The following is a 22352-nucleotide window of genomic DNA, read 5'->3' on the forward strand; positions in this document are numbered from 1 at the left end:
GGGAACCCAAAGTGACTTCCAAGTGTCACCACAGACTTCCCATGGTATCCTCAGACAAATCATCTATCCCCTTAATACTTCGATTCCTCCTAAAGCAAGTGGGATTAATAGCATTTCCCTGCTCCGGTGGGAGCCTGGGAGGACACATCAATCCTGCTCAGCAAGAGCTGAGGTGCTCCAGGAGCAGGGAGCAGAGGCTTTGCTAACCAGCCATCTGCTCGAGGTGCTCTCCTCCCCTCCTGCAGCCCAGAGGAAGCACACCAAAGGCATTTATTGGGAGTAAAGCCCACAATGTCTGGAAGAACTCCTGATATTTTCCAGACCTAACGTTTCTCTGGCCCAGCTCCATCCTCCCACTGGAAGTGAAGTGCTCCTGGGTCAATTCAAGCTTCTCCCACAAGCAGGGAGGAGCTCCAGCTCTGCCACCTGGCTTACTGCTGCACTTTGGCCCACAGCTTGCTCCCAAGAGATGTGGTCACTGACAGGTCCGTAGGCAAGCAGCAGAGGCTGCTTCTGGCAGGGACATGTCCCCAGGGCACAGAGGAAAAGTCTGCACAAGCTCAAGTGCAGACAGCTGTCCCCAGCCCTCCTGGAGAGACATGCCTTTGAGGTGGTGTCCTCAGCTCATCTCCCAAAAAGCTACACGGGCTTTGTGGCTGGGCTGTCTCATACAGAGTATCCCAAATCAGTTTTGTCATGCAAATGTCCCTGATGCATCTTGAGCTGAGCACAGGGATCAGCCCAGTCCTGCAAAGACCTGGGAGCAACCCAAACCACTGTCTGGAGGACTGCAGGAGCCTAACCCCAGGAGCGGGTGTGTGGTGACAGAACACTGTGCTCATAGACCTCTGAGGTTGCTCCTGCCAATAGAAGAGGGAGGAAGGAAAAATGGGGGGGGGGTCAGCAGGTGACAGCCTTCCCTGGTGAGAAAAACTGAGCTATTTTGATACGCTATAAACAGTCTTCTCCTGACAAGGATTCAGTTGAACATTTTCTAAAGGGATGAGAAACTCCATGAATTTTCCCTTACGTGTCTCTGCTTCTGGATCCGGCCTGGACTGAAACCAAAATGCTGCAATACCACAAGCAAAGCTGTTCTCGAAGGAGCCTCAGCCTGACAGCTGCTGAGAAGGACCAGAGTCCATTTGCGTAGCACAGATTTTACACGCCCAAGAGATCCACCTATGTCTGGGATAACTGAGATATTTTTAGCATGCAGCCAAGGGTAAAATTTCCAGGTTTTGCTTTTGCACCTATGAGTCACATCTGTCCATGGCAGAGCACTGGCTAATTTTGGTACCCATGGTTTCTGGCAGGGATGCTTAAATGACATTTCAAAGCAGAAATCCCCATAGCCTGCTAATAGATCGTGAAAATGGACAGATGAGAAGATCCAGAGGTACGATTGCCACTCCATCACCAGCAATGCATCTACCTCAGCAGGGTGAGTGGATAAATGAGGCCCCTGATTGAAGTCAGCTCCCGACAGACCCACCCCACTCCTCATAATTGCACCATCATCCCGCCATGGGCATCCTCCAGCTACTTGATACGAGAGCACAGATCCCATTAAGTGATGCTTTCCTTTACAGCATTAGATCTAAATCCATCACTAGTGCTATCCCTGCTGCAGACAGACACTGAGCACTACAAAACACTGCAGCTATATCTAATTCTTTTCTTCAGGCTTAGAAATGGAGATGTTAATGCTATTTCACCAACAAGTGTGTAAATAGATGTCCCAGGCCTTTGTGCACACCCTGATGAATATCTCTGGCCAGCGGCTGATCCAAAGGTTAAAGTCTGTGGGACTGGTTTCATCTGTGGTCCCAGCTGTCTGCTTTCCAGGGCTGGAGTAATTCTGAGTAATTAGCTCATTTGGCCTTGGGGCCAAACTGAATTGTCTGCTGTGCAATGCAAGGAGCACTGGGGCAAGCGATCTTCGTGCCTGTGCTGGTGTGCTCACTGGGGGCTGTGCATGCAGCAAACTGGGTTAGCTGATGCCTCTCCCCTGTTTGTGAATGCACCAGAGGCCCCACTGCAGCACGGGGCCTGCATTCTCTGAGCAAGACTCCTTTCCAGAACAAGCCCTTCATTATCCCAAACTCCCCGGGGCTTATTTTTAGCCCCTCCTTTTCTTTCCTTTCTTCTTTTTACAGTATAGAAAATCATCAGCTCCACTGTCAGCCAGCTTATAACAGCAGTCCTGGAGCAGAAAAAAACCTTCAAACCCACTGACTGTTGCATAAAGATTTAGGCACAGATCCTGCTCACTTCCAGGGTTCCAAGTCCCACCATTCCTCATCCCTTTTCCACTCTGCTACTGTCCTTCAGAGCTGGGCATCAGAAGGAAGCAGAGCCTTACATAAAACGGGAGCAAGGTGGAGCTTTGAGCTCTCCTCTGCTTCAGCCAAAGTTTGATCAGTGCCTGTGTGTGCCCTGCTGTGCAGAGGACACCTGCGTGCAGGGCCACCAGGAGAGAAGCCCTTGCACAGGCTGAGCCATGCGTCATCCCGGGCTCACGCAGGACAGACACAGCCAGCCCCTGTCAAAATCCTTCGCTTAGAAAACAAAGGAAAAGGTGCCTTGTGGTCAGCAGCTCTGTGCTAAGCAGCAATTTAAATCATGGAGTTTATACAAAACAGTGGCATTGCACAGATGAGGACACTGCTGAAAGGCATCTCAGCACTGCTGGTAGACTGTGGTCATCAAATCTGCCCTGTGTTGCAGCCCCAGGGGTCTGATGATACACTGCCTGGTTCTCCAAATAGCATCAGATTGAGTGATCATAAAACAGATGGGCACTTGTAGAACAAGGCAGCTATGGCTCCATCCTTTCTCCATCCCAGAAAGGATTTGGGAGATGAGGAAAACCCCTTCCTATGTGACAAAAGGCTCCAAAGTGCTTCTGAGCAGTCATGTCTTGGTGGCAGATTAAAGATGCTGCACAGCGGATGTGGTGGAGGTCTCAGAGATGTCTACAGAGAAACAAGTGGGAGATAGGGAGGAGAGAGAGGACAGCTGTTCCCATTCAAAAATTAACAAAGTTAAACTCTGACACGGCAGTTTAAAAACCAGAAAAAGGCAGTTTGTTCACAGACAGGGTAGCTGAGCATGGAAATTCCTTGCTGCAGATGTGGTTGTTGATGCAAAAAGTGCCTAGACAAATTTCTGCAAGAAAAATCATTGAGGGGTAATAAATATAAAGATAATCACACTTCTCTTTGAAACTCTGTTATCCATATGAAATACTGGAGGGTTGGAAAGCTGAACACTGCATGCTTGCCCTGTATTCGTGCTTTCCTCTTAACATCTGCTCTTGGACACTAGCTAAGCTAGGTGAGTCATTGATCCGACCCAGACACGTTGTTTTTCTCTTTTATAAGGGCTCTGAGATGTCAAAAAATATCTTCTTCATCCCCTCTTACATCCCATCCAATTTTCAAGCTTCATTGCGGAAACATAAGTCCACATCTCCTTTCCCAGGGCCCCTCCAAAATCCTTTCTGGGTAAGCTGTTCATGCTTGCTTTTCCTCCAAAACCCACCTCAGCCCCAGCCAGAGCTCTCTGATCACAAACTCAAACCATAACACAGTGGCCTTTAATTCCAGCAGAAAGGAGCAGAGACATGGCCAGACCTGTGAGTAAAGTCAGCCAGCATTTGCACCTGGAGACCCCTCATGTCCTCAAGTACCTTTGTCACACAGCTGCTATTTAGTGACTCTTCTCATCCACATGTGATGCTAAAAGTTATTCTGGATCCAGTCATGCCTTGGAAAACTGCAAATCTAACTAGGACAGCTAAACTCCAACCTGCTTTTATTCATTCCTCCTGCCTATCATTAGTATTAATATCAACTTGTCAAGTTGATCTTGATGTACAAGCCCTGTACAGCCTTGCTTCAGTGCAGGGCCAAAAAAATAAAAAATGCATCACAACGCAGCATCTTTTTTGTCAAGATTTAGCACCTTCCTTTAATAGCAGGGACCATCCTCCTCACTCCCCAGAGAAGAATAATGAAAACCCATGGTATACAGCAAGGTTCCTTCAGGAAAGTAACCCCAGCAATCTCTGAGCCTGGTGACCATCACTCCAGCTGTTAGCAGCCTGCAAGAAGCAGGCACCAGAAGTGACATGTCACTGCTTGGATTAAGTTAGGGGAAGGAATTTGGGGAGCTTTCATGTTGGCATCTCATCTGGTTGGACGTGAGATGAGATTTATCATTAGGAGTAGCAGCAAGATAGCAGAGCTTACCATGTTCATGTGATTGCCATAGAGGCAGGACTGGCTGATGGAGGAACACAGCCAGAAACACTAAACGCATTACCTGAAGTCCAAGAGCAAATTCCCAAGATCTTCCTTTCCTGGGCTGGACTGAGGAAACACCAGACAGTGTTCTTGCCCTCAGATGAGTTACTCATTCCCTAAGGTCTTTTCCCTGCCCACCATAACCCACATGGAAATGCCTCAGGAACAGTGTGTACCACCCTCTGGCTTCTGTAAGGGGGAGAGGAGGGCTCTGCACAGTCTCTGCCCTTAGACAGGATTGATTCCTGAAGGGACACGATGCCACTGCTTCACAACATTTCAAGCCTTTCATAACTGATGATTATTTAAGACACCTGTAACATCACCCGTATGTGTGCTGGATTGGTGCTGGATTCTGAGAGTGGGCTGTGCTTGATTTTCCCCTTTTCCTCAAATATAACAGCAGATCTGACTGGACATAGTGTCTGCAGAAAAAACACTGTGGTGCCATGACCTCTGGGTACTTGCCCAGCACCAGCTGCCCTGGGCAGCCAAACCAAACTCTATCACACCTTCAGGCAGCAGTGCCCACATGGTTTTGCTCTCTGGCAAGAGATACTACAAGAGTTTACTCTGCTGTTGCAGAGTCACTACTGACACTCCCTAAACCCAGGGCTTATCCTCTGAATTCTTGCTCTACCATCACTAAATATTAAATGCTTTTAATGCTAAATATACATTGAATTTTGTGTTCACCATTGAAAGATGAGATCAGATACAGGCAGCCTTCCATCCATGAGCAAGGAAGGAGTTCTCAGGTAGAGCCATCTTTACATAATTATTTATATTTAGATGAGATTGAAGTCTGCTCATGTCAACCTTGATTAAAAACTCAGCATTTGTCAGGACATAGTGTTGGAGCTGCCCCTTGAGTGCCTGAGTAGACAGAGTCCAAAATAACCCAGCAGTGACTCAGCTGCATGTGTTGACAAATGGGGATCTGCTTCCTCATCAAATACAGCACGAGCCAACAAATCGAGGCTGGGGTATCCCACGCACACGTGGCCTTTCCTTCATGGAGGAGATGTGGCCAGAACTCAGGACAGCTGTGATGGAGGAGCCACTGGGAAGATGCTGCTGTCTCCAGGCTTGCTTCTTGAAGCTCCAGCTCCCACTCCCTGCAGACCTGCCCCAGACCAGGACCCAGCTGTGGCTGCTGCTGCACCACTCGTTGAGCACTGAGGAAGTGAACGTGGCATCAGCATGGTGTGAGCACCTTGGGTGTGCACAGGGAGAGCTCAGTGATGCAAAAACAGTGCCAAGGTGTCACCCTCAAGGCAAGAAAAACCCAACAGACGTTAAACCATCTTACTGCCATTAAGCTCAATAGACATGAATGTCCGTCTGTGTAAGCTTTGCTGCAGGTATCCAGCCTTGACCACAGCCTGCAACCTCAGCTGCACTTCTTCATCCAAGAAAGCAGCCAGTGGAGCTTTTGGCATAGGCAGCACAGTCCTGGGAGAAGGTTCCTGTGGCAGCTGAGAGCCTGAGGAGGGGTCCCTGTGCACACACTGCACGTAGGCTGCTGCCACCGAGCTGTTCCCATGGGACACCTGGACTAAAGTTCCTTTTCTCCATGCAATGTCTCTGGCATCAACAGTGCTGCTACCAGATGCTTTTGGAAACAGCAAATGAAGGGGCAATACTACAGTGTATAGCTATTCACTATCAACTAGCCTGTATAGAGCTCCTGCCTTTCTTAGCCTCTGTTCAATGATCTCCTCTCCCTGTATTTGTGAATTGCCATTTCCTCTGCATTTTGCTTTTAGCAACGTAAAATAGTTGGGCTTCACCTCCTTGAGCATGGTAAACTGAGTGACTCAGAAACCTGCAATCTGCTTCAAAACAAAGCATTTAAAATAAAAGATATAAGCAGTAATGGAGCTACTCGGCTCAGGAGCAGAAATGCTAGAGGGTTACTCTTGTACTCACAAACCTTCTAACCTTCTTTCAGCTTTTTTTAACCCCTGCAAATCCGGGGCAAGGCAGGCTGGAAGTAAGAGCTGATGTGTCATTTCAGATATGCTTCCAGTCCAGTGTGCACACCCTGGAGCTGGGAAATGGAAGAGCTCAGATGCCAGCACTGATGACGTGGAAGGGGGAGCCGAGCTCTCACTCCACGGCCTCCAAAGTGCTCTTATTTCTGCTGGTTAAACAGATGCCAGCTTCTGAGGGGATTATGTGTCATAGAGCCTGTTGGCTGTGACAACTAATTATCTCTCACAACAGTTTGGCCTTGAGATTTTCAGCTCAACAGGCATACCAGCAGTGCTGCCATCCAGCACCATGTGTAGCAATTTGTCCCCACTTGGGTTTCCCTGTTCCCAAAGAGGTGGCACCCCCAAAGTACACTGTCCTCCCCCAGCACAGGCTCACACCAGCAGGTCCTTCCAAGCACCATGGGCAGGGAACACCAGCACTCCAGTGAAACCTCAGAGCTGCTTCCAGCAGAAACCTAGGAGAACAAGCAGCAGCTAAAATCAGCTCAGCATCCAAACAGCAGCCTGGCTGATCCTCCCATTCCCACAGGGTCTTAGTGTGGCAGCCATGCCATGGCAAACTCCTCCAGCTGAGCTTCATAGGCTGCACACACCGACAGGGTCCAGCTCAGCCACAGCCAAGTGCAGGGGAAAACGTATCTGCCACAGCCCCAGTCTCTTTCTAGGGGAGAACAGCCAAAGATTTAAACAGTTTTGGAATGCAGCCTCAAAACCAGCACTGAAAATGTTTTATAACTTCATATAAATTGATGGATGACCACCATCGAGACTCCCAGGAACAGATGAAAAGCAGACTCAGGCAGCTGAAAGAATTTAAGTCATTGAGAAACACACAGAGTGCTGGGAAATACTAGAGGTGAGGAAAGAGATGAAGAGAGGAGTTAACAGAAAAGGCAAAGGGTGTATTGGCAGGCAGGTATTGGAGCTGGGGTGCCCAGCAGCCAGGCTGGAGGAATTGGTGTGGGAGTGACATCAATGCTCTCAACTTGCAGAGCTCAGCTCACCTGCAGCCAGGAAAGGTTCAGTACTGGGGGTACTGAGTGTTCTTCTGCCAAGCACAACCAGTTAAGCACTGGGAAGCAGGGGCTAGAGAGTCCCCAGCCGAGGTTCCCATGGAGATATCCCAGCTGGGATCACAAACTGGATGCTGTCAGGTAGGAGATGGGATGGATCCCTCTTGGCTCTCCCTCTCTTTATCACCATCATTCTGCCTTCTTGAAAGGCAGCTTCCCCAAACCCCCGATGCCCCAGAGAACTCGGGTGGAGCCAGACACGAGTCTGCATCACAAGGAAAGGGAGGCAAGGCTTTCCAAGCCTCAGAGCCAGGTTGAATGCAGGATCAAATCAAATCTGGAGCTGACTTGCTGCCAGGCAGCCAAGAGGAATGCTGTGTGGAAGAGCCGTGGACTGTGCACATTGTAGTGTGAGTGAGAATGCCCTGAAATCCCAGCACACAGCCCAGGGTTTAGATGATGCTGCCATTCACCAGCAAATCATCGTCTCCATCACTGCACTGCTGAGGACCTGAGTCCTTTGGCCAGTTTGCAGTAAATTTCTTCATTTGCTGCACTCCCAGTGAAAAAGGAGAATCTCAAAAGCAAGAATAATTAACAGGGAACATTAAATTGAAAAGAGTTCAGTCATCAGAAAATGTAGAAAATGAAGATGGAGGAAGTGATAAAGGACTTCTGAGTACTGCCAAACACTGCAAGAGGAAATGAAAACCCCCCCCTCTTACACCTCAACATTTTAATATCACCTTGAAGTACCCTGTTCCTGAGGATGGAAGAGAGCCTGAGTCTGAATACCAGCACTGCAGAACTATCTCAGTCTGGAGGGCCCTCTGAAGAGATGCAGCTGTCTCTTAAATAACAGGAGTTGACACCAGTTGTGAATAGATGAGTGATCGTGGCTTCAGCCATCATAGCCAAGGATCTGATTTCAAATGAAGCCCCATTCATCCATCCAGTGCCCAGTATAGGGTTATTAAAGGAGCTTCTGTCACAAAACCACAATGCCTTTAAACGCTTGAAAAAGGGCACAACAAAAATAAGCCTGCTTAGCTTAGGGTGAGGTCTGTATTTGACCTTAGTGTAGAGTTTGGCTGTCTGCTGTTCCAGGCTTGTGGGGTAGGCGTGAGAGACACTGGCAGGCAGTTTTGTTGGGTAGTAGAGTGCACAGCCTCAGCTCACCAGGTGTCCTGCTCCAGAGCCCTGGCTCAATGCACTCCCTCCACAAATGGAAAGCCATTCCTGCTTTGAATGCAGCAGGGATGTCATCTCCAGCAGCAGGTCAGGGCCAAGTTCAGGCCAAATGGGATGTGCTATGGCAAGGCAAATGGGGGTGGAGGTTGGTTTGGTTACTCCTCAGGACTAAATTCATGTTCTGTGTTTAAAAAAAAATTGCATTTAGCTAAACTGAAAGTCAGGCATAGACATCTCATGGCCATCTTGAGTGAATGGTTCCAGCTCATACCATCTCACACTCACCAGCAAACTCTTACCTGAGACAACAAAGTTTTTCCTTCTCTGCAACTGTGCAGCTCCTCTTACTATTTATTCTCTGCCTGTTGCATTGGGCAAAACTGCCATCTTCTGGCACCTGAATAGGTACCTTCCTGTCCTGCCACCAGCAGGCCACCTCCTGCCCCACTGCCTCTCTGGGTGACATCCAGGCACAGGGCTCAAAGGAAACGATCACTCTTCATGCACAGACATGCTCTATTATACCCACAATAGACTGAAAGCATCTCAGAGCATTAGATGAATGTTCCTGGGGCTAGAGGTGGTCATTTATGCCCTGTAATGCACATCAAACCCCTTTTAGGAGAAACTGGAGTGTCTGAGTGCAGGCTTAATGGTGGTGAGAAAGACTCTGCTGTGTGATGCAGGTCTGTGTTTATAATTCATATTAAATGGTAATGCAAATTCCTCTTTTCTTTATAAATTGTTTTTGAAAATTGCCTTGAATGTGGATGGAAAACTGGATTGTGGTCATGTGTGCAAAGATGTTGGGTTCCTCTGCACAAATGTTTCATGCCAAAAGACAGGACTTCCTATCCCAAGTTTCAGCCTAGGGAGGCATTGCCTGTGTTCATAGATTTTAAGCCTAAAGCAGAATAAAGTTACATGTTTTAAACTGTCCAAGCATTTTAGAAAGCAAAATCTCCTCTCTGTTCCCCCAAAGCCCTAGTTTGTACTCCCAGATTATCACTATTTAAGTGGAGTCCTGGATTCTTTCCAAGAGCTGCATCTCCTGCAGCCCCAGCCCTGTGCTGGATTTTGAACTGAAGCAGTGACTCACCTGTGCAGATTCATCTCCCTTCATTTGAGCTGACTGAAAGCAAGGCATGGCATGTCCCTCCCTCCCTTCCCAGCACAGAGACAGGCATGTCCAAAGGGGACTCGACCTGTATGTTCTGGGAGCAAGACCTGCATACTCCAACCTCTTATCTGAATAAACCTTTGCAGAAAAAGGTGTGTGTACAGGATCCAGCACAATGGACTGATTTGGACCCTTGTTCCTCAGGGAATAAAAATAGCAAGTTAATATTAAAACTATGTATTTTCACAGATTGCAGGCAAGACTCACAACATACCATGCTTAATTTCCTGCTTTCAGTTCCCTATCAGATTTTATGCTTAGCTTACTGAGGTTTGTTTTTCCCCAGAATAGGCCTTTTTTTTCCTTTAGCTACAATACATTCAGCCATGAAAAATGAGATTGAAAAAGATTAATAGGAAGCTGAAGAATTCATCTGAGATTGACCAAGATTAATGTGTGCCTTATTCTTAGCTGTTTTCTTTTTCTTTTCCCTTCCTTTAGCTACCTAGACAGCTTAGATCGAATTGGAGCTGCAGACTACCAGCCCACGGAGCAGGATATCCTCCGAACCAGGGTCAAAACAACTGGCATCGTAGAAACCCATTTCACATTCAAAAACCTCCACTTCAGGTTAGTCTAAAACTATACAGTAAATTTTCAGAACAACTATTTACCACAGGGTTTCCCCATAGTTCCTAAAGGAGAAGTTGTTAAATTGCTGGTTAATGCATGGACAGAAGACATAGCATTTTGGAGGGTCAACAATATGAAAAGTTTGGCAATCCTGTCTTGAAAGTCATTGCCTGTAAGATAGAAGCTCATGGCAGTTTCTTCTAGCCCCAACAACACCTCTTTGTTGGAATATATAATACAAGGTTGACCCTCAAATCTGATCAAGTCTCATAAAAGTAAAAATATTTGGCCAGATCTTTTCTTTTAAGTGGGTCAGTCACGTACTTAACACAGTACATTGACCCTCATGATGCCAACCAGTAGAGAGAAGAGGACACAAAGACAGAAAGCCACACACAAACAGTATTTAGAGCATATAAAAGTCAAGAGTGTGTGGTCTCCACCTCCACAGGCCCTTTGGGACCCAGCATGCTGCTAAGGCTCTCCCACAAATCCCCACACCCCTGTCTGTAACTGCTCCTCCTGATCCTCCTCAGCCTCAGGCTCTGGAGGAGAAGACCAAGCTAGCAGGGAAAGACCCACTGCTTTGTGTTTGGAGCCTCCCAGGGCCCTTGTGGTCAGAGAATGCTGAAGTTCCCTGGTAAGCAGGGAGGAGTGGTGATGTTCCTCCCCTGTGCTGCAGGCTCTTCGATGTCGGGGGCCAGCGGTCAGAACGCAAGAAGTGGATCCACTGCTTCGAGGACGTCACAGCCATCATCTTCTGTGTCGCTCTGAGTGGCTACGACCAGGTGCTCCATGAAGACGAAACCACGGTGAGTCTAACTGGGTTTTGGAGGCCCCAGCACCTCTTTATGGGATACTGCATAGCCAGCAATCCTCAGAGATCACCAAATGCTCCCTGGGGTGCTACAGTAATGCGCTTTTGTCCGTCGCTCCCCCTTGACTCTGAAATCCAGGGGAGAGCTCTCCTCCTTCACAGTCTTTGATGTGACATCTGTGTGCCCAGGTAATGCTTCCTTACACTGGTAAAGGCATACTGGTTTGCTTCTCCTTTCTAGGCAACTGTGTTTTCAAAATGCATTACAGGACCCTATAACCAGCAAGAGGATACAGCTGGGTGGGCTTTAAAACAGGGAAGCAGTCAGGGCCTGGTGCAGAGGTGCAGGACAGCAGAACACACACTGGGCTCAGCCCAGGAATATAACCTATTTCTTCAGGCTACAGAAATTTGTTTTCCTTAGTGAGGATGGAACTGTTTGAGTCCTCAGGTAATTTGCTCTAGGAGAGATTTTATGACTTCCCACTGTGACATTAGGCTCAAAATACCATCTGGAAATAAAGCTGGTGAGGACCTGTGTGCTCCCTGGTATTAGAGTGCAATTAATAGAAGTGAATTGAATACACAAAAAAGGATGCAGTAAGACTCATTACTGTATTCTGACCATTCATTCAGTATGATGGGATGCATGTTTATGGGACTAATGACAACTGTGCTGTGGGCACACAGTTACATTTGTCTAATGAAAAGGAATTGGAAGCCGTACTCAGACTCAGCAATGATTTCATCGGTGCCCAATCTGCAGCAGCAGCATGGAGTGCTCGCCCCTGCCAGCTCTGTCTCTCTGAGGCTTTTTATTCTTCTGCTGATAAAAATGTCAGGCTAGCAGAAAGCTGTGGATAAGGATGGAATCAAGGAAAGGATTGCTGTTAAGTGACGTTTGTCTTGTCCCAAAAAGACCAGGGAGACTGTGGTTTCTAGCCTCTGAGCCAGGTTTATGAGCTCTAGCAAACTGATGAAATCGCCTAGTTGTTTGAATCATTGGTGCCAGAATTCTGGGTGATATTAACATTACCAGCCACAGGACTGGTAACTGCATGAAGCTCTGTCAAGGAGAAGTTCAGGCTGGAAATTAGGAAAAAATTCTTCACCCAGAGTGTGATCAGGCACTGAAACAGGCTTACCAGGGAAGTGGTCACAGCACCAAGCCTGACATAGTTCAAGAAGCATTTTTACAATGCTCTCAGGTACATGGTGACTCCTGGGGTTGTTCTGTGCAGAACCAGGAGTTGGATTGGATGGTCCTTGCGATTCTGTGATCATGACCGTGTCTCCCTCTAGGCCGACTGATACACTCCTGTCAGGTCCACTTATTTATAATCCCCAGTTGTCTCCTCCCTCTGACCCTGGCCTTGATACGTTCAAGGATGTTCAGCCCTGTAGGATTTGCTGGGAAGGAACCAAAATCTCCTGACGTGATTTGAAAAATCCAGCCATTAGCTCAACACTATAGAGCTCTGCAGCTGGGCAGCAAAATCAGTCAGGAGACACAGAGGAACACAGAGGGAGAGGGCAGGTCCAGGGGACAGGGACCAAAGTTGTGATATGAGTAGAGAGCAAGGTGCTCTGTAGGTATAACTTGGATTGTGACACCCAAATTGTGAAGCCAAAGGCAGCTTTTAATACAGGTCATCTTTGGGTGCCATCAACACAAGTCAGAGCCTGTGATTCAAAGCCATGGAGCACAGAATGGAATGGCCTGAATGCTGATGCCATTTTTTAAATGTCAGCTTTATCTCTGCTTCTCTGAACTGGAGGTTAGAGCATCTCTCCTGGGGAGAGCCCTGCCAGTGATTGTCCCTCACTCAGCACCACCCCGGATCCAGCTCAGCCTCCCCCCTGAAGTGCCACGCTGCAGAAACTGGGATTTATGCATCTCTAACTTTCCCTTTGCAGCAGGAGAGCAGCCTGGTGCAGCTCTGGCACAGCGCTGACATTTGCTTGCTATTTCAGTCCCTGCTCACAACACATTTCGGGGGATGCTGAGCAACAGGAGGGCAGAGGCAGCTGCTGCTCATTTACACATTCGGCGTAAACGGGGAAAGGATTCGGCATCGCCAGCACCACGCCGGCAGGACGCCCCTGCCTAACCCAAATAAACAGCCCTGAGCAAGGGCACCAATGCACTCAGGAAAAAAACAAAACAATTCAGTGGTGTTGGATCTTGCCTGCCCTATTATATCCCCATCACAAATGGCAGGTGGAAAACGTGACACCACAGACCAATCCCAGGAGAGCCCCCAAGCATTTGGCCCCCTCCTTGGTAATGTGGTGCCTCTCCAAAAAGCCAGCAGTAAAACAGCATCTCCTCAGTCAGCTGATTTGCTGTCTGCATCCGTCACATCTGCTGGCTTTAATGACGTCAATCAGCTTTTATTGCTTCTCACTTGGAAAACACAAAGAGGAGGCAGCTGAGAAAGTGAGCTGGATGCTGCTCCTCCAGCTTCATTTTTTAGAGACACTTACTACAGCCCAGGCACTTGCAGCTGTGTTGAGCCACTGAAGGTTTGGGGGCTGTACAGATGGTTTCATGAGTATGAAAGGACTCGCAGAGAGCTTTCATTGCTGGCATGGAGCCATGAGAGGGAAAGAGCCCAACTGTATATCAGGGTCCAAAAAAACCCTTCCAAAGCTGGATGCATGTAGAGAATGGCTTTTCCTCCTGTGCTCAGCACCCTGTTGTCAACAAGAACAGGATTTCACAGGTGCTTTTTGCACTTCTCTTAAGTCAGACTACACTTCAGGTGGAGGAAATTGCAGTTCGGATACAGTCAGCATCACCTGGACCAGGGACAGGCTCACCTTGGTAAGCTCCAGGTGGGACAAGTGTAGGGTCAACTTGTCTCACTGAAAAAAGCTCACAAACGGGTTTATTGTGAATCCTTTCCAAAGAGCTGGTTAAACAAGGCTGGGTGAAACACTCTGTGACTTATCCCTGCCCTTAAAATTCAAACACAGCTCTATGCTTGTAAAGTTTTTTGTCGGTTATTGTGCTCTTTGTTTTAAATGACTGAGCACCCATCCTCCTGCAGCAGTTAAAACAAGACCATTGTGTTTGAAGTTGTCCCTGCTCCTTAAAGGCAGGCAGTCTTTTATAAGGGATGTATTTTCTCTCTAATTTCCCTGTCACAAAGAGCCGCACAGCAGGAGTCGAGGCAAGCAAGTACTTCCCTATGTCCAGATCAGAAAGACATAAAGAAAATAAAGAAAACTTTCTGCATCTATGATTTTTAGGCCCATACACCCATAAAGATCACACTTTTCACAGAAGCTCCCAGTACTGCTGAATCCAATTTCTCCCGTTGCTTCCAACACCTTATGCTGCTGTTGGCAGATCTAAACTGTGTCCCTGTGTGCCCAGCTCCCAGGGGAGAGGAACACGGCATGAGAGAGATTCAAACAATGCCTTCATCAGTCCCATTGCTGCCAGCCACAGCCCAAGCCAGAGCTCATGTGGCAGAATGGTACCCTCTGCCCAGCCCATCAACTCACAAGCCACTGCCCTCAAGGTGTTACACTTGCCTGTGCCTTTACCAAGTCCTTCACAAGGAGCTGCCAGGCTCTCTGCCACATTTGTACACAGTGGGAACATCCTGCTTTAACTGGCAGAACACCTCCCTGGATTATATCTTTGCATAACAAGGCTGGTTTGTCTCATTTGTGACTTATCTTTTTGTTTCATAAGTTGAGGTTACAGAAGGAAAAGCCTCAGCTCTGTAATCTGGGAAGAGAGAGGGGCACTCATATCACTCAGTAGCACTAGAGAAGATGATTCACAAACTTAGGTTTCCAGTGTTCTTTCCAAATAGAATTCCTTATGGAATTTTTTAAAAAACAACAATGGAATGGGACCTGCCATGGGAACCGAGGCTATCCTCTCTTTTTTACCTTGCAAATTCAAAGGAGTCATGGCAAGAGAGGGAGGTGTTAATGCTGCACATTGCTGCCTCCAAAGCTAAGATATTTAGGTCAACCACATCTAGCCAAGACGTGCAAGTATTGTTTGTGTCCCCATTGCTGAGGGTGGCATGGGTGGAAGGCTCTGTGCTGGGAACCCTTGGTGTGCATTAGTGTTGGCCTGTTGGTTTGTATTGTACAGCATGACCTGGTTAGCATGCTCTCTCTGCTGTCATTGGGCAAGGAAAATGCAATTGCAGTGCTCAGAAATTGCCTTAGGAGAGACAAAGCAAGCCAAAGTGGCTTGAACATCTTAGGAAATATAAGCAGGAGAGAGAATATGGAGTTGTTGTACTTAGGATAACCATCAGTGTCCTTATAGTTCGCGTGACAGCTAGCACTTAATCACCAAGGAAAACAGAAAATATTGAATTAATTGGGTGTTGCAGAAAACACCAGGTCTCCTCCAATGCTCTGGTAAAAAAAAATATGTTTTTTATGCGTGTGTTTCTGCCTGGACAGAGTCTTGACTGCAGCATCCTTTCTCCCTCATGCTGAGTGAAAAGCTGTTTGCTCTTCACATCAGTGACAGGAACACAGCTGTGCAATGACATCTGAACTCAGCTATGAGCAATTCTGTCTCTTGTCCTGTGCAGGAAAAGTTAACTGGAGTTTGAATATGCTTGGGTGAATGTTACTCCTCTGTAACATGGTTGTTGGTGCTACTTTTCTTGTTGGGGTACGAAATATTTGCCAGTGTAAGGACTTGAAATACCAATTTTGAAATAGGGAGTGACATAAAGAAATTAGTGTCTGAAGAGCTCTTCCCTTAATGATAGACCCACGTAAAGTGAGAAAAAGCAGTATGATGGGTCCAAAAGCAGGTGAAATAATTTGTGTCCCTTCATCTAAGAGTTTGAGGAGTGTAACTTTTAGTGTCTCCTAGCAGAATAGGTACATCTGCCCCATCACAGAGAAAGGGGGCCCCAGGCAAGTTCTAAGGGACTCAATTGGTCTTCCACTGTGGATTTACTGGGAGGAGTGGGATTATTTGGGGGATTTAACTTCTCACTCCTCCTTTAGCAGCAGTCTGTCCTTTTATATATGGTACCCAGACACTGCTTCCTCATCCTTGCCTCTGCTCCTGGGTCTGCCTGAGCTGTTGGAGGGCTCCTACAAACATCTATTGAACTAGTAACAGTTGGGAAGGGAAAGGAAAGTGAGATAGTGAGAATTCCTGATGCTAGCCAGCACCAGGACAGCTTGTGTCCATGGGTGGGGTTCCAGAAGCCCTCCTGGGATGCAGCAGCATTTCCCATATGGCATCCAGGTATGACAACAGAAGCATCCGTGCCTGCTCACCAGAATATTGCTCTGCACCTTTGCCACACACAGAAAGCAATTTATGGCTTTGGAATAATGTCATCTTCTGGCTTTGGAATAATGTCATCTTCTCCTTAGTGATGGAGAAGGAAAAGGTGGATTTTAAGACCAAAAAATTTCCCATATAAATAAGGATGAGCGGGCAGAGTAGTTCATTATGTTTACTTGTCTGACTGGCAAAGCTGGAGGAAAAATCAACATATAGAGATCAGAAAGCCAGGTCAGACAGCCTTAGGAAGCTTTGAAACTTGTTTCTGGAATCTGAAAGGAATGGACGTCATTTAGTGTAACCCTCATGTTGTAGTGGGATGTATTGGTTTGTATTGCTGTGGGTATGTGATTCTGTAATTCTATATTCTGGTTACCACTGAACACTAAGAGTTGCTATTTCTTGGGAAAACAGTCTCATCTGCTAACATGCATTAATGCAAATTGATCAAACTGGGTAAGAGAAGTAGGAGGACTTCTGTAAGATCCTTACATAGTCTTACAACTGTAGAAAAGTTGGCTTCACCTAACCATGAATGAAGCCCAGCTCAGACGTCCTCAGCTTCTGTTTCTTAGGCAAACCCAATGTCACCCATGGTGCTCCCCAGACCATGAAGAGCAGTTTTACCCCTCTGCTCTCCACCAGGGCTGTGCAGTCTGGCAGCTGTGGCATGAGGCTGCTCAGATGGCTGATGGCTGCTGCAGATGAGCTGTGGGTTTAGCCCACAAGCAGCATTCATGTGTTTCTCCACGCTTTTAGTTTAAATTTGCAAGGATGGTAAAAATGTCATTTAAGATGTTCTGTGAGGGACCCTGCTTTAAAAAATGGTTAATTGTATTTGCTTTCTGTTCCCCTGACCACCCTCCACTTCATTCTCTCCTTCCAAAGGCTTTGGGTATCCAAAGGTCTTCTGCACAAAACCCTTGTACACCAGGTTTCTATGTGGTTACAATTTTGGCACCCCAAGTAGCAAAAAGGAGCATTGCTCTGGGGATTCCCACATCAGTCAGTACCAAATGGGTTAGCAAACAGCAGCCCACAGGCACAGGATGATCCAGATAAGCAATGTGTTGCAACTGAGACCCAATGAGCAAATGCATTTTTATGTTTGTATGTGATTGCGTCGTCCCTGTGTGTTGATGAAATGTCGGGGAAATGCAGGGTCATTCAAGAGAGGGCACAGCAAATCACACGTGTCCTGTTTCACTCTGGGCTGGATCAGGTGTTCCTTTCATCCACGGAGCCTCTTCTATCTGTGTGAAACATTCAGTAGATGCTAAAGCATATCAATGAAAAGGAATGTGTTAATCAGTGAAGTGCTGGGCTCAATTTTATGCCAGCACAGGTGTGAAATGGAGTGGGAGAGGGGTGAAGGCCCCTGGCTGACTCACGTACCACTCCACATTCCCAAATCCAGGGCTGGGAGCAACAGGACATGCTGCACCCACCCCAAAAAACCCTCCAGAAACAATCCCGTGCAGCCCTGTTCTCTCCAGTGTCTCTGTGGTGATGGCTGTAACCATTTCTTACGCACTCTGGCGGGTTTGGGGAGTGCTGTCCTAAGGAGATCCCGCTGGGAAAAGCCGAGGAGCCGGTCTGGTCTGTACCATGCTTTGCCTTTGATAACCCCCTGACTCTCGGGTGTGCTTCGTCCTCACCGCGCCTGCTCTCCGCGCCTCCCGGCTGAGAGATGGCCACGCGACCGGCGTGCGCGCTCCGGCGTCGGCCTCGGCGCCAAACGTCGCCAGCCTCGGCACCTCCACAGCTTTTCCTCGGCCGTCTGAACCTTATCTAGCCAAACAAAGGCCAAAAAATGAGCATTTGAGAGACCAACCAAATTTGGCAGGTATGAAGCTTCTCTTGAACCGAGAAAAAAAAAAAAAAAAAAAAAAAAAGAAAAACCGAATTGAGAGTTGAAAGCAGCAGGGAACATGACACTTGGTTGACTTTGCCGTGAGCTCTTTCCACCACCATAAAGCCATGTGGCGGACTGTGCAACTCTCTAACTGGTCTGGTTTTTTCATTCCTCTTATCTCTCTCTTTTTCCGTGTCCTTTTTGCATGGCCTATAACCAAAAAGCTGACTTCTCACTGTGCGTACATTTGGATGTATGGCTCTTCTGCTAATCTTCTTCCAGAGGCATGAGCTAACACTAGTGGTAGCCTGACTTCTAGTCTGGTTGTTCTTAGATGTTCTTTGTTATGTTTATCCTTTTTATACTATTTTCTCTTCCTTTTTCACTTTTTTCCCTCTCTGTAAGACACTTTCTGTTGAGCCATCTTCCAAGAGAACTAAAACAAAAAAGTTTAAAAATTAAAAGCCCAACAACAGACACTAAACAAAATAACAAAACCAGGCAAAGGTCACGGCAAGGTCATTTCCAAAATTATGTCACCTTGATGTCTGCTTCCAACTCTAGATTAATTCAAGGATCTACCAGTCCTTGGTTAATGTACCCAACCAGTTGTGTGCCGCACACATTCGAGAAAGTGGAAAAACATTTTAGAAAAATTATTGAAAACGTTTTAGAAAATCTGCATGAGCTACACCGACACATAAATCTGATCAAAGGGCAAAAATAATTCTCCATCCATGCATGGTGCATGATGATTTCTATGAGCTGGGATCCTGTAAATTAATGTTATGCAAAATCAAAACAGCTCTGTATTGTTAAATGCCCTTAAGTTACTAATTGTATGTCAAATGTAATAGGGATTGCATCTGTGTATGTATATGTTCAGCTGTATGTATACATAAATTTATTATGTATATTGTAGATTTTCTTTTTCGTTGCTTTCCTCCTTAATTTAGTTGTTTTAGATTTCCCTACGTGTTGAACATCCGGGGGTCGCTGGCTTTGGCCTGATGTGATCTTTCCTTTCTATTGCAGAACCGCATGCACGAATCTCTGAAGCTTTTTGACAGCATCTGCAACAACAAATGGTTCACAGATACATCTATCATCCTGTTTCTAAACAAGAAGGACATATTTGAGGAGAAAATTAAGAAATCTCCACTGAGTATCTGCTTTCCTGAGTACACAGGTAATGAGAAATTTGGCTGTACAGGAGTGTTTAGCAAAAGAACCACAGAACTCTCCCCAGCCAGGCTGATGCTGTAGTGTGTAACAGGCAACGAGGCTAAAGATGCAGAGCTAGAGATCCCATGGGCTTCAGTACAAGTTTTATTTCAGTAAGTGCCAAAGGATCACCCTCATCATGGTCCACTTAAAGCAGGAGGATGACTTGACCCAAGTTCTTTGCTGGCAAAGGGCCACCACCACTGATTTGGGTGTCTGATCTGCACCTCACCAGTGTTTGATGCCAAGCCAGCACCTGCAGGTGTGGGGATGCTGTGCATTCCCCAGACCCATGTGCACTGGTTCCCTGTGTCACACAGGATCATGAACCTTCTTGGAGGTCTCTCAGAAAGGTGCAGTGAGTGTAACCATTATAAATGGGTGACTGGTCTCCAGGAGACCAACACACAGCGTTTGTTAGGCTGTCCTCAGCTGGAGTACAGCTTTGTTCTTTCATACCCAACCATGCTCCCTTATGGCCACAACAAGAATCCCTCTGCAGTTCCTGGCCACTTTCTCCACTTCCAGGCACTGTGGGACTGTAGAATCATCATGATCCTGGAAACATTCATGTCCAGGCTGGATGAGGCTCTCAGCAACCTGACCCGGTTGAAGGTGTCCCTGCTCCCTACAACCACTACATTAGATTAGATGATCTTTAAAGATCCCTTCCAGCACAGACCATTCTATGATTCCATGATCAGCCCTCCGGTATGCAGACAGCAGGTCTCACAGCTTGCTTTCAGCTCAAGCAATACATTTTCATCACATTAGTTGAAGAGTCCCCAGTTTTGCTCTCAGCTTTGCTGACATCAGGGTCTGGACATGAAAAATCCAGTTAATTTCAAGTTAAATGCAGGTAGAAAACAAGGTGTTTCATATTCTGATCTTCCCACACCTCTTAACCCATAGTGCAGGCAGAGGAGAGCCACAGAGAGCCATGCCCTGAGCTTGGCTGGGGAGAAAGAGGCCTTGGTGACTCGTGGAGTTGAGAGCAGGAGCTCTGGGATGGGCAGTGTGCAAGAAGCCCCTGCTGCCTGCCTGGCATCTGACCTGCTAATGATGGGAGTACATCACCCATGCAAAGGCTGCAGCTGCACCCTGCTGCTTCCCTCTGCATCTCACCAGCTTCCACAAACCCTCATTACCATTCTGAGATGGCACAAAAATCAACTTTTATCGTCATGAATTATTTAAACTCACCGGAGACATCCAGATGAATCAAGCCGACAGACAGAGAAGCCAATCTCTTTGTCAGGAAACATAGTTGTGAACCAGGAGTACCAGAAGTGTCACAGTTCTGGGCAGGCCAACAAATTATTAACCAGTGCTTCTTATCTCTGAGCACTTGATTTTTCACTGTGAATAGACAAAAGCGATCCCTCATTGCTGCTTTGCACTGAATGGTCTGTGGCCGTGGAGCTGAATAACTCCAGCTGAATTCAGAACATCTGCAGGCTTCCTCTCCAGGGAAGATTTTGGTGTTTGTCACTACCAGCACATTTCAGCCATCTAGTCATCTGCTTGGTCCAGACAGAACCAACATATTCCCAACACATTTGTCTGAAAGAATCTAATCATGGAAATTTCGGTCTTTACAGCTGAGCTCACAATAATGCCTACCCCAGATTTTCCTGGTTGCAAATTAGATTGCTGTGTTTGGATGGCTTGTAGAGCAGCTCATCACCATCTTCTTTACAGCAGAGCTTCTGTATATTGGATGGTTTCTGTCATGTCCTCTTCCCTTCCTTTTTCTCAGTGAAGCAAACCTTCACCTCCCACTCCTTCCTGATCACATTTTGTGCACCTGGTTTTGTAGATCTTCACTGTGGTCCCTCAGAAACCTCAGTCTGAAATAACATTCTTACTGAACCCCTGATGTCAGAGAGACTAGAACAAGAAGGAATGTCATTTTTCATATTCCTTCCCAAGCTGTCCCAGCCCAAGAGGGAAGTGGGGAAGGCAGATATTCATACACATGGAGCTAAGCTCTTGGCTGATTTTACAGAGGAAAACAAAGCTTCTGTCTGGAGCACTTCAGCTGCAAGTGAACCAAACCAAACTTTTCCAAGTTTCAGGGAACCCCAAAGCTGCTCTAAATTCCTTCAAGATGCTTTTCTGGAAGCTGGGAGTTCTCACAGTGCCAGAGATCTTCAGCAGATCTCCTGTCCCTCTTGTGCCATCAGAGAGGCAGGAAGTCTGACTGCTGAAAGTCCTTTTACTGACCCAGCAGGGATCTGAGGTAAGGAGTTCTCTCACCCCAGGTGTTCAGCAATGCTGTTATGAGTTAGCTGTGCTAACATTCAGCCCAGGCTTTAGACCCCAGCACACACTTCAGCCTGCTTGCCCCTGCTTTGCTGGCCACAGCCCACAGGATGAAATCCTCGTGGCCTCATGAAAAAGCAACATTATTAGAATGTTGCCCTGGAGTTAAAAAGAATTATTTGATAAAAGCCTATAAACTGAAAAAAACAGACTTTCAACATCACAAGTAGGTTCCACAAAATGCTTTTAATGAAATGAAATTTCTGATGTCCATTAGTTCTGCTGACAGGGAATTATTAGAAGACTGAATTCACGAAATTTGCCTGCTGTTTGCTGGAGCACTGTTTCCATCCCCTTAATTCATGCATGCTTTTAACTAATCCACAATACTTAGTGAAGCAGCAGCAGAATCCATGGCTTGATTTAAACCAAGCTGTCATTAGTGATTCTCTGCTCTCCTAGACAGAATCAAGCATCTAAATCCTCATGTCTTTGAACAACCAACTTCCTGTTCATAAAATACCCTCCTGGTTGTGCTCAGCACATGGAACTGATTCTTTACACAGCTCTTCATGGAAGAACCTGCTCCCAGAAGAAACCCTGCTTCTCTTAATTCACACTTTTTCTCAAGCCC

At 46.8% G+C, this 22352-nt stretch overlaps 1 protein-coding gene across 2 annotated transcripts in view; it reads left to right on the forward strand.

The window, feature by feature from the left end:
* Nucleotides 1–22352, forward strand: part of GNAO1 (G protein subunit alpha o1) — a 141215-nt gene that overhangs the window by 105010 nt on the left and 13853 nt on the right. Inside the window, exons 5-7 of one of the 2 annotated variants that reach the window (XM_014880835.2) lie at nucleotides 10136–10264; nucleotides 10950–11079; nucleotides 19265–19418. In XM_014880835.2, the coding sequence (XP_014736321.1) occupies nucleotides 10136–10264; nucleotides 10950–11079; nucleotides 19265–19418 (413 nt within the window). The remainder of the gene's footprint in view (nucleotides 1–10135; nucleotides 10265–10949; nucleotides 11080–19264; nucleotides 19419–22352) is intronic. The other variant, XM_014880836.2, reaches the window with a different exon arrangement.

The sequence above is a fragment of the Sturnus vulgaris genome, chromosome 12 (assembly GCF_052056855.1).
Source record: "Sturnus vulgaris isolate bStuVul1 chromosome 12, bStuVul1.hap1, whole genome shotgun sequence".
Taxonomy (NCBI): Eukaryota; Metazoa; Chordata; class Aves; order Passeriformes; family Sturnidae; genus Sturnus; species Sturnus vulgaris.